Source organism: Mobula birostris, chromosome 2 (genome assembly GCF_030028105.1).
Source record: "Mobula birostris isolate sMobBir1 chromosome 2, sMobBir1.hap1, whole genome shotgun sequence".
NCBI lineage: Eukaryota > Metazoa > Chordata > Chondrichthyes > Myliobatiformes > Myliobatidae > Mobula > Mobula birostris.
In genome coordinates, this window is record NC_092371.1 from 212,193,850 (window position 1) to 212,207,050 (window position 13,201).

Here is a 13,201-nt window from a genome sequence, read left to right on the forward strand (position 1 = left end):
TGGGAAGTGATGGGCCTAGATAAATTAATTGTACAATTGCCTCATTTAATCACATTCCCAGTGAAAATATATGCTTGGGTAAAAAGACAATGCAAAACACTGTATTTTCTTTTTATCATGTTAATCTCAAAAGGAAAGTGCAAGACTTGAAAATTCAGTATTCTAAAATTGTCAACTTGTTATTTCTTCAGATTGCCAGATAATCAGCAGTTATAGCTTTCTTTCCAGTGTCCTTGAATTACTTCTGGTAACAATCAAAGATACGTAATTACTTATTTTTTATTTTAATTTACCCACTACCATTGGAAGCTCTGTGTCACTCTTCCTTTTTTTCCTTAAAATCTACCACATTGACCAAGCTTTATACCTTGTATGGTTTTTTCTAGTCTTTGGAAAGGTGACTGTGAAAGTACCTTGGGATTTTTGTCTTTCTACTTTAAAGATACTACGTAAATGGATATCAGGATTGTAAGTCATAGTCCCAAACTATGCATATTATATATATTTCACAATCTATTGATGTTATCTGCTTGGGTGATATCAAGGCAAGTACATATATCTGCATCTCCTGTATTTTTGTCCACTGTTATTAATTTACAGTATGCAGTTGCAAAAACAGGTAATTTTTTGAACTTTCCTAAGAAGGAATCTTCATTAATGGTGAAACAATGGAAGGAGTAGAAAATGGACCTCATTCCAATCGAATTTTTTTTTCCTTGTTGGGCTTTGGAGTAGTTGGGGGGGAATGGTTTGTAGTATGACGTGCTTTATGTAATATATGGTCAGAACAGCTGTAGGGAAGCATTATTTTCAAATCCTAGCCCAGACTTTTTATTTGGGCTGAAGAATTATGCTCTAGACTATTCTGGGGAAAGGGTTAAAAAAAAAAGTGGGGTGGGCAGGGAATTAGTTTGTGGATGCAATACATTCGGCCTTCCTTATCTGCGGGGGATTGGTTCCAGGACCCGCCCCCCCCCCCCGCGCGGATACCAAAATTCGCGGATGCTCAAGTCCCTTATATAAAAGCCTAAGAGAGCTCGTAAGGGTGTTACGAAAAGTGAAAGTAGCATTCAGTGTTTGTTTTGCAGCGAGCCGTTAGAGGGGTAGCGTGCACCCTGAGCTGCGAGAGTGCTTTATCTCGATTTATTTTGTGCATCCATTAGCAAGATGTGTCCTAAGGTATCAGAAAAGCCTAAGAGAGCTCGTAAGGGTGTTACGCTTAGCGTAAAACTGGACGTAATTAAGCGTTTTGATCGTGGTGAACGAAATAAAGACATTGTGCATGCATTGAACTTGCCTGCGTCCACCATTCGTACTACGTACTTGCATGCAGAGAGAAAGAATCTTGAAAGCGGCCAATGTTAACTGTGGTTCTGCTAGTAGCATATCATTCCTGCTTTTACTATATGTTAGTGTTATTTTAGGTTTTATGTGTTATTTGGTATGATTTGGTAGGTTATTTTTTGGGTCTGGGGACGCTCAAAAGATTTTTCTCATATAACCCGAATGAGACGTGAGGCAAACAATGCTCAAACATCAAGTGCTGGAGAGAGAACTTCCGGGTTTTCCCGATCCGCGGTTGGTTGAATCCGCGGATGCAGAGGGCCAACTGTATAGATATTGATGCACATTTGGAAGGAATCGGAATAGCACAGGCCATTGCCAACCCCATTCTCAATGGTGGCACTCAAGTAGTTGGCAATGGCACAGCAGTTGTCATAGGGGACTTGCACATAGATTGGGTGAGTCAAGTTGGTTAAGGCAGTCCTGAGGACTTCATAGAGTGCATCCATGACGGCTTTCTTGAACAGCACGTTATGGCTGCTTACCAAGTTAAAAGCCCATGGTATTACAGGAAAGTTACTAACATGGTTAGAGCAATGAGTGGGAATAAAAGGATCCCTTTCTGGTTGGCTGCCAGTGACAGTGATGTTCCACAGAGGCCGGTGTTGGGACCACTTCTTTTTATGCTTTTTTTTAATGATTTCGATGATGGAATAGATGGCTTTGTTGCCAAGTTTGCAGATGATACAAAGATTGGTGATGGGGCAGGTAGTGTTGAGGAAACATTAAGGATGCAGAAGGACTTAGACAGATTAGGAGAGTTGGCAAGGAAGTGACAAATGAAATATAATGTTGGAAAATGCATGGTCATGCACTTTGGTAGTAGAAATAAATGCGCAGACTATTTTCTAAATGGGGAGAAAATCCAGGAATCTGAGATGCAGAGGGACTTGGGAGTACTTGTGCAGAACACCCTGAAGGTTAACTTGCAGGCTGGGTTGGTGGTGAGGAAGGCAAATGCCAAGTTAGCATTCATTCCAAGAGGTCTAGAATACAGCAGCAAGGATGCATTGCTGAGGCTTTATAAGGTACTGGTGAGGCCTCACCTTGAGTATTGTGAACAATACTCAAGAAAAGATGTGCTGACATTGGAGAGGGTCCAGAGGAGGTTCACAAGGATGATTCCAGGAATGAAAGGGTTATCATACAAGGAACGTTTGATGGCTCTGCGTCTGTAATCGCTGGAATTTAGAAGGATGGTGGGGGGGGATCTCATTGAAACCTTTCGAATGTTGAAAGGCCTAGACAGAGTAGATGTAGAAAGGATGTTTCCCATGGTGGGAGAGTCTAGGACTAGAGGACGTAGCCTCAGGATAGAGGGGCACCCTTTCAAAACAGAGTTGTGGAGAAATTTCTTTAGCCAAAGGGTGGTGAATTAGTGGAATTTGTTGCCACATGCATCTGTGGAGGTAGAACATTGGCTGTACTTAAGGCAGAGATTGATAGGTTCTTGATTGGACATGGCATCAAAGGTTACAGGGAGAAGGCTGGGAACTGGGATTAAGGAGGAGATAAGAATAAAGGATCAACCATGATTGAATGGCGGAGCAGACTTGATGGGCCTGATGGCTTAATTCTGCTGCTATGTCTTATGGTTACTGAACCTACAAGGGAATGTGCTATCTTAGATTTGGTCCTGTACAATGAAACAGGTAAATTAGTGATCTTGTAGTTAAGGATCCTCTTGGAAAGAGTGATCACAGTATGACTGAATTTCTCATACAAATGGATGGTGCAATCATTCAATCTAAAACCAGTGTGTTATGCCTAAACAATGGAAACTACAATGGGATGAGGGAGGATTTGGCTAGTGTAGACTGAGAAAACAGGCTGAGGAACAGTGGAAGACTTCCACAGATTTTTCACGGTACTCAACAAAATTATATTCCAGTTAAAAACAAGGACGGTAAGGGTCAGGAGAGCCATCCATTGATAGCTAAGGAGATAAACGAAGGCATCAAACTGAAAGTTCGTGCATACAAAGTCGCCAGAAATAGTGGGAAACTGGAAGATTGGGAAAACTTTAAAAAGCAATAAGTACCACTAAGCGAGCAATAAATAAAGAGAAGCTAGATTATGAAAATAAACTGGCACAAAACATAAAAGCAGATTGTAAAAGATTTTATTGTATAAAGCAGAAAAGTGTGGCTAAAGTGAATTTAGATCCCTTGGATGACAAGAAGGAGGAATTGATATTGGGTAATAAGGAAATGGCCGAGGCTTTGAAGGACTATTTTGTGTTGGTCTTCATGGTGGAGGACATATCTAACATGCCAAAGAGAGATGTTATGGATGCGATGGGAGGTGAGGACCTCTATACAATAGCTATCACTAAAGAGGTGGTGCTGAGCAAACTAATGGGCCTGAAGATAGATAAGTCCCCTGGTCCCGATGGAATGCATCCCAGGATAGTAGAAGAAGAAGTAGCAGAAGTTGTAGTAGAGTCTTTGGTGACAATTTACCAAAATTCTCTGGGCAGGTCCCAGCAGATTGGAAGATGGTGAATGTCATGCCCTGTTCAAAAAAGGATGTAGGCAAAAGGTAGGCAATTTAGTTTAATATCTGTAGTTGGGAAAATTTTTGAAGCTATCATTAAGGAAGAAATAGCGAGGCATCGGGAAACAAATGGATCCATGAGGCAGACACAGCATGGATTCTGGCAAGTCCTGTTTGACAAACTATTGGAGTTCTTTGAGGATATAACGAGCGCCAGTGGATAGAGGGGAACAGATGGACGTTATTTGCTTGGATTTCCAGAAGGCATTCGATAAGGTGCTGTATAAAAGACTTATCCATAAGATAAGGATGCATAAGAGTTGGGGGTGATGTATTAGCATAGATAGAAGATTGGTTAACCAAGAGAAAGCAGAGAGTTGGGATACCTGAGTGTTACTCTGGTTGGAAAGCAGTGGCGAGCGGTGTGCCACAGGGTCAATGCTGGGCCCACAACTGTTCACCATATACATTGTTTATCTGGAAGAGGGGACCGAGTGTAGTGTATCTGAGTTTGTTGATGATATTAAATTGAGTGGAAAAGCAAACTCTGCAGAAGATACGGAGAGTCTGCAGAGAGAGATAGATAGGTTAAGTGAGTGGGCAAGGGTTTGGCAGGTGGAGTACGATGTTGGTAAATGCAAGGTCATCCACTGGAAGGAAAAATGAAGGCAGATTATTATTTAAATGGTAAAAAAATTGCAGCATGCTGCTATGCAGAGGGACTTCAGAGTGTTTGTGCATGAATCACAAAAAATTGGTTTGTTTGTGCATCAGGCTATCAAGAAGGCAAATGGAATGTTGGCCTTCATTGCTAGAGGGATTGAATTCAAGAGCAGGGAGGTTATGCTGCAACTGTACAGGGTACTACTGGTGAGGCTGCATCTGGAGTACTGCATGCAATTCTGGCCTCCTTACTTGAGGAAGGATAATACAGGCTTTGGAGGCGGTGCAAAGGAAGTTCACCAGGTTGATTCCAGAGATGAGGGGGTAAGCTATGAGGAGAGATTGAGTCGCCTAGGACTCTACTCGTTGGAATTCAGAAGAATGAGAGGAGATCTTATAGAAACATAAAATTGAAAGAGGTAGTTAAGATAGAGGCAGGAAAGTTGCTTCCACTGGTAGATGAGATTAGAACTAGGGGACATAGCCTCAAGATTTGGGGGAGTAGATTTAGGAGCAACTGCTTTTCTCAGAGAGTCGTGAACCTGTGGAATTCTCTGCCCAGTGAGGCTACCTCTGTAAATATATTTCAGACAAGGTTGGATAAATTTTTGCATATTAGGGGAATTGAGAGTTATGGGGAAAAGGCAGGTAGGGGGAGATGAGTCAATGGCCAGATCAGCCGTGATCTTATTGAATGGCGAAGTAGGCTCAACTCCTGCTCCTATTTCTTATGTTCTAATCTGCAGCATGCTCTTCACCATCTTCCCCTTAAAATGAGAAACAGGTGTTTAGCAAATACCAGTTGAATTTGGATGGAACCTGATATTTCTGGATATGGATATTGTAGCTCTGGTTTGTTGAGTGATGAGTATTATTCTAATCTATGGTGTGCAATGATAATTCATTAATCTAGTTAATCAGATACATCACTGCTTGTCCTTTTTTCACAGATTTCAAATCCTCTTTCTTGATGTTATATTTCTACTATTTTCACATATTATTTGATGCCTTCTGAGTTTAGAAATCTATCTCCTAAAATATACTTAGCAATGTGGCCTCCACAGCATTCTGAAGGTACATGTTCACCATTTTTCACTCTAGTCCTAAGTATTCTAGGATTATGTCTCTGATCCTAGACCTCCACAGCTAGAGGAAACATCCCCTCTCCATCCAGCCTGCCAAGCCTTAATAGAACTTTGCATGCTTCCATAAGAATTCCTCTCATACTGCTAAACTTTAGTGAACATGGACCGAATTGATCCAATTTCTCCTTGAATTATAGTCCTGCCGTGGCAAGAATCAGTCTGATGAACCTTGGTTGCATTCGTTCTACGACATGTACATCATTTCTTTGCTAAACAGATCACGAATGCATACCATGCCATTTGCTTTCCTAACTGCTTGCTGCATCTGAATGTCACTCCCTGCCAACCAACTTTGAGTCTTTGTCATTATAATAACGCCAATCCCATGTTCTTCTGTTCTGCACACTTGTATCTCGTGGGACTTCAAACTACTACTACGTCGACTCAGGCCTAGGCCTTAAAAGGCTTTTTGAAACTCTACGTCCACTGTTTCTCCACATCTATTCTACTAATTATATCCTCAAAAAAAAAAAAAACTCCAGTAGGTTTATCAAATGCTATTTCCATTTCATAAATACGTTTTCTAATTCTGTTGGTATTTTGTAAGTGCCCTGTTACGACAGCCTTTGCATTTTCCCTAACACTGATAGCCTGTCATAGATGTAAACCCAAACTGAACAGAAGTTTCAAAGAGTAATTTGAACATTCCATGAAGTATAATTTAAGTATAGGTCTAAAGGTAACTGTTTACAATAGAAAAGTGGAGAAACTTCTAAATTTTACCAAAGAATATTAGAGATGTTAGTGATGGCCAAGTCTAAACGAATGTGAATTACAACAATTAAAGACTTGATATTTTCTGTATTAAAATATAAAGAATGACATATTTTAAATGTTGATGTTTCAAGAACAAAAATCCAAAAATGCAGTTATGATGTATGTAAGTTTTTCCAACATTATTTACTAAGGTGTCTTATTTTATGGTTACAGCTTCATCTATACAAGGACCAATCATATGCAAGGCAAGTTCACTTAATTGGATTTACAACTGCATGCCGGAAAAAAAAAAATCACTGTTTATATGATTTCTAATGTTAAGATTTAACAATATGTGAAATTATTTTTATGTAGGTGCAATGTACTGTAATTCTGGAAATTGGATCCATTCAGTATAGTGGGTCTTCTCAATGTGGACAGTGTTTTTGCCTTGACTGGCTGCCCTCTGAGGAACATCAATGTTTGGCAGCAGGTTTTTATGATGGTATGTATCAATATGAGCTATGAAGCTTAATATTATCTTCCTTGCCTCAGCAACGAGTTCTGAGCTCGAGTGCTGCTGGTTCCTTTATTGTTTTGCTCTAAGTTAAGCAATTGCATTTTGTTTAAGTACTAGCAAGTTTCATTTTCTAGCCACCTTCGGTCTCAGTTGTGCATACACCATGTCACATTTTACAACACCATGTACTGTACATAGGGAATTACATAAGGTAATGCTATATTTTAATAATTGAACTTGCACCATACTACATCCAAGTTACTTTCCACTTAAAAGTTGTAAAAGTTTCAAAACTAAAGTAAGCAACAAAAATCCAATCCGTTTTCACCATCTGCATTGAACTGCTTTGTAGGCAAGGCATATTGCATGGTTAGAATCATACTAATATCTTCATGTACAGTGACTGCTTTTTAAAGACCAAATTTTGTGATGGCCAAGTCTAAACGAATGCTTCTTTTGACTCTGAAGCTGACCATCTAAAATCACTTTTATCTTCAGTTTTTAATTCCTTATTTTATTACCATTAACCCAAAGTAAAAGCAACATTTAAAATTTAAACTATATATGCTATGCAATGTTATTTCCTTCTAAAGCTTTTAGGAATTATGATCATTAACCTAGCAGTCCAAAAAGGAGAACATCTTAAAGCTTTCTCGCTGGAAGTGTGTATCTTTATCATAAAATTTCCTACATTTATAGATTAACTTTTGTAACTGTTGCTTCAGCTAGCCCCTCCTGGCCCAGCTAAGCTGAAGAAATCTTGTTTGGGTGGATGCTGCATGGTGTCCCCTGTTACAAATCAGTACCATGAAATGACAAACAGTACACAATATGAGATTAAACGATTGAGCTTTATAATTCTTAATTTGACTATAAGGTTAGTAAAGAAAACAAAAAAGAAAAAGGGGCCATTCTCATGAAACAGTCTAATGCTCAACATTGGAGCTCACTGATAAGGCCGTTCGTCCACCATCGACCTCCGCTGATCGTCACTGACCTTCAGACCCTCGCTCCAAGTCCACTCTGTCCGAGGTCTGCCAACACTCTCCATTCATGTCTTCTCTCCTCATCTTTCCCCAGCAAAAGACCACAAATTCACAGCTCCCAGACACACAAGAAAGAACAACATCCTGCTCATTGGCTAGCATACCCCGTTATCTCAAGTCATAACCCAAACTTTTCTGCGCCAGAGAAACCATTACCTCTGCAGTGGAACATTACAGAGAAGCCATTACATTAGTAGTGAAACCTTATAGTGTGTTACGCTCTCCCCCACCAAATTTAGTCACGTCCTCATGACATTGAGGTAATTAGCCAACCCTACCTGCAAAACACAAAGTCCAATCCAGATGCATAAGGCAGTGACATATCTCCCCAAAACGGTAGGGTTTACACTCTGCTCCCCTGGTGCTACGTAGGCCAGCCTATCCGGTGGTCTCCTAATTCTCTGAGACCTCCGCACCCCCTCACCTAACTCTTCAGGTTCAGACACTACTGGGGATACTTCTGGTCTACCTAGTGAGGCCTCCCCCGACCTATCACTCATGCCCACTTGCAACTCAGATCCCTCTGTCCAGTGGCTAAGCCCCACTTCCTCAAAAGCAGCTCAAAACACCGGGTGCACGGACAATGTTCCCAGAAAGCTTTCACCAGCCTTCTCCTTGCAGGTCCCCATGAGCCTCTTCACAAGAGGGGTGTTGGTCCCCACTAGAATTGAAAAGCCGCCCTTCTCAACAGGGTCCGGACAAACTGGCACCAATGTATCAAGGACCTCAGACACTTTCACATAGGCCTCCGAGAACTCCCAACTTCACTGACAATAACCGTTGTATGGTAATCATTAGCACTAAGCCCTCAGATCTCCAGTACCCTGAATGGTGTCAATGGTAAATGCTTCAGATACCGGTTGTAAAACGAATGGTACAATGACATGACCTGCGACCCAGTGTCGAGTATGGCTTTGGCATAAATACCCTCTATCCATAGTGATACACTGGAGCATGGTCCCATTAAGCCTTCAGGAATTGGGCTTTTGCTTTCGAGGGTTCATTGTACATTGCTGGGAATGTGCTCCCCCAGAGATGCCAGGCTGTTCCCTCACTGGGTCTCCTCTGAGTTTTCCCAACGACTCTCTCTGCTGAGGTACCCGGGGGCTCATTTTCCTTCTGGCGTGACACCTACTGCCGACAGCCCTCCACATTGTTCAGCCCCTTGGGGGATCCGCCCCCCCCATCATATGGGGGGGGCCACACCCAGCTGATAACAGCTGACATATCTCCATTCTCAACTCTGCCACAGTCTGTTCTAGTGCTGCCCGTGGAAGTCTATCCGTGGTCACTTCACCACAGGGACCACTACCAAGGACTGTACCCTGCTAACGGAGTCCTCCCACGCCTCCACCACCATACCTCTCTGATCAGCTCAACAAAAGATGGGGGGGGGGGGCGCGTCTTATGAGAAATTCAGAGATCCCAAGCAATCAGGTCATGGGACTGGGCGCCCCTGGCTATCTGGTCAATTCTTAACTGATCCACCTCAGTGGCCTGAATGACCCCTCTGCGCTGCAAGCAATTTAGATGCCTCTCTAGCTGAAAAATAAAAGTAGAAAGCTTCTCCCCCTTTTCCTGATGCATGTTCTGAAACCCCACCATGAGCTCCATTGGGCTTCCTGTCGGGCCAAAAGCACTGTCCAGTGTTTGCATGTAATTGACAGCTGTTGCTATGGGACACATTAACCTAACAGCTCTCAGTGTCATCGGCCTGCCCATTCAAACTTTCAACCAATCTCTGTCGCTTTGTGTCATCAGTGCACTGCCACTCATCTAACAACTCGGAGGTCCGCTCCGCCCAAGTCTCAGACTCCTCCTTCCCTTTAGGGGTGGGCATTATTCCAGAGAATAGGCTGAGCCTGTCACAGCTGGGACTTTGAACCTGACTTTTCCATTTATTCACCAGAGAGGTAAGGGCGGATACTAACTCAGAATTGCTGCTACAGAGAAACTATTACCTCAGCAGTGGAACATGCAGAGAAGCCATTACATTAGCTGTGAAACCTTACAGTGTGTTATGCTTGCATTGTCAGGTACCTCCAGATAATTGAGAAATATGCATTAAGTAGCAGAATTTGGGCAGATAGTCATACAACACCATGTTCATGCTGAACATCTAGCATCCATCTATAATAATCCCACCTACCAGCACTTCGTCTCTAGCTTTCTATGCTTGGAGATTAAAGGACTAGTGTTAATACATCATAAATGTTTTGAAAAGACCTGTCTCCAGAACCCCTCAGTGTTTCCAGCATTAGTAGGTGCAACCCTGGTATCTAACTTGAACAGAAGTCTTATTCTGTCCATCATAGAACAAATTATTGATCTGGCATCAATTCACCTATTGAATACCATTTGATTTGCATATGATTATTTGTATTAGAAATGTGGCAACATGCAAGTCCAGATACAACCACTGCAGCTGGGAATTAAAATCTGGTCAATTAAATAAATCTGGAATAAAATGGATTGCCATAAGAACAATTTTGAATCACAAATGTCATTTAGAAAAGGAAGTATGCTCTCTGCTCAATCTGTCCAAAATATGACTGATCCATCAGCAATGTAATTACTTTCTGACTGCCCACTGAAATTAGATAACTCATCATGTGGTTTAATAATGTTCAAAGTAAATTTATTCTCACCATATACTGAGATACATTTTTTTGCAGACATAGTCAATAAAGCCAATAATCATAATAGAATCAATGAAAGCCTACACCAACAGGGTGGACAACCAGTGTGCAAAAGATGACGAACTGTGCAAATACAAAAAAAAGGGAGATAAAGAAATAACAATAAATAGACAATAAATATTGAGATCATAAAATGAAGGGAAGAATAGTTTGTGGCAAGTGTAGTTACCCTCTCTGATTCAAGAGGCTGATGGTTGAGGGGTAATAACTGTTCCTGAGCCTGGTGGTGTGAGGCTCCTGTACCACCTTCCTGACAGCAGCAACAAGAAGAAAACGTGACCTGGATGGTGGGGCTCCCGGATAATGGATGCTGCTTTCCTGAGACAACACTCCCCGTAGATGTGCTAATATCTGTGATGGGCTGGGCCATTTCTACTACTTTTTGTAGGAGTTTCCTTTCAAGAACTTTAATGTTTCTATACCAAGCTGTGATGCAGCCAGCCAGTATACTCTCCACCACGCATCTACAGAAGTTAGTCAAAGTTATGGATGGCATAAAGTTCCATAGTAAGTCAAGGTACTGCCATGCTTTTTTTGTAATTGCACTTGCATGCTGGGCCAGGACAGGTCCTCTGAAATGATAATACCCAAGAATTTAAAGTTGCTGACCCTCTCCACCTCTGATTCCCTAATGAGGACCGGCTCATAGACTTCTAGTTTTTTCCCTGCCGAATTCAATAACTGTCTCCTTAGTAATAGTAATATTGAGTAAGAAGTTGTTGTGCGACCACTCAGCAGGATTTTCAATGTCTGTATACTATATGTTGATTCATCACCACCTTTCATTTGGCCTACACAATGGTGTTGTCAACAAACTTGAATATGGCATTTGAGCTGTGCTCAGCCTCATGGTCATAACTGTAAAGTGAGTAGTGCAGGGGCTAAGCACACAGCCTTGTGGTGCACCTGTGCTGGTGGACATTCTGAAGGAGGTATTGTTGCCAATTGCAACAGACTGGGGTCTGCAAATGTGTAAATCAAGGATCCAATTGCACAAGGAGGTAATGAGGCCAAGGTCTTGAAGCTTATTGATTAATTTTGACGGGAGGATAGTATTGAGCGCCGGGCTGTAGTCGATAAAGAACATTCTGATGTATGCATCTTTGCTGTCCAGTTGTTCCAGGGTTGAGTGAAGAGCCAAAGAAATGACATCTGTGAACGTGTTGTGCCAGTAGGCAAATTGGAGCAGATCCAAGTCACTTCTCAGGCAGGTGATGTTTCATCACCAACCTCTCAAAATACTTCATCACAGTGGATGTAAGTAGTACTGGCTGATGGTCATTGAGGCTGGTTACACACCAGTATAATTGAAGCCCGCTGAAAGCAGATGGGTACTTCAGACTGCCGAAGCAAGAGGTGAAAGATCTCAGTAAACACTTCAGCCAGTTGATCAGCACGGGACTTTAGTACTCAGCCAAGTAACCCCCATTTGGGCCAGCTGCTTCCCATGGGTTCACCTTTCCAAAGGATGCACCCACATCTGCTTCAGAGACTGAAATCACAAGATTGCAACTGACTGGGGTCTGCAAGTGAGTAAATCGAGGATCCAATTGCACAAAGAGGTAATGATGCCAATGTCTTGAAGGTGTGGGAGTTCGTGGTGGTTCCTCCATGTTTTGACGGTCAAAGTGAGCACAGAAGGTATTGAGTTTATCTGGAAGCGAAGCCCTGTTGTCACTTACATCGCTTGATTTTGCTTTATTAGAGTTGATAGCATTCAAGCCCTGCCATAGCTGTTGAGCAACCTTCATTGATTCATGTTTAGTCCAAAATTGCCACTTCACCCATGAGATAGTTTCCTGGAGGTCATACCTGCCTGATCTCTTGTAACTTTCTTGGTTGCCAGACTTGAATGCCTCTGATCTGGCCTTTAGCAGGTCATGGATCTCATGATTCATCCAAGGCTTCTGCTTGGGGAAGACTGAATAATTTTCTAGGGACACATTTGTCTGCAACTGATTTTGTAAAGTCTGTGACAACAGTGGTCCCCAGATGTGTCCTTGAACATGGCCCAGTTCACCGACTTGAGGCACGCCAGCAACTGCTCGCTCCTCTGCCTCCCATGACCATCTTTTTGTTGTCCTAATATCTGGAAACTTGCTCTTTAGCCACTGCTTGTATGCAGATAGGACAGCCAGGGAGTCAAATTTCCCAAAGTGCAGTCTGGGTATGGAAGAGTAGGCATTCCTTATCTCAGTATAGCAGTAGTTTAGTGTGTCCTCTGGTGCTACAGGTTGTACACTGATGGTAATTGGGTAGGGATTTCTTAAGACAAGCCTGACTGAAATCCCCGTCTGTGATTTGGACTGCGTCATGGTAGACTGTTTCTTGTTTGGTGATGGCATCATGCCATAGCATTGGTAGATCAGCAGTGAATGCTTCCTTTGCCAGTCACCACCTTGTCAAAGGAAATGAAGTTCTAGATTTGGCTATTGCTGTGCTCTCCTGATCACCTTTGTATCAGTTCCCTAAACTTTGCTGCTGTAGATAACGATCAAGTATATTATCACATAAATATCAAGTCTCACTTGGCAGCATTGCTTTACTTGCTGATCTATAAGTTTCAGACCACCATTGCCTCAGATTTAAAAT

General features: G+C 42.0%; 1 protein-coding gene across 4 annotated transcripts in view; it reads left to right on the forward strand.

The window, feature by feature from the left end:
* Window positions 1-13,201, forward strand: part of gtf3c2 (general transcription factor IIIC, polypeptide 2, beta) — a 119,936-nt gene that overhangs the window by 43,174 nt on the left and 63,561 nt on the right. For all 4 annotated transcript variants that reach the window (XR_011885024.1, XM_072251409.1, XM_072251411.1 and 1 more), the window contains exons 10-11: window positions 6,579-6,610; window positions 6,720-6,849. Coding sequence is in view for 3 of the 4 variants with exons in the window: in XM_072251409.1 (XP_072107510.1) it covers window positions 6,579-6,610; window positions 6,720-6,849 (162 nt within the window). In the remaining variant the exon portion in view is untranslated. The remainder of the gene's footprint in view (window positions 1-6,578; window positions 6,611-6,719; window positions 6,850-13,201) is intronic.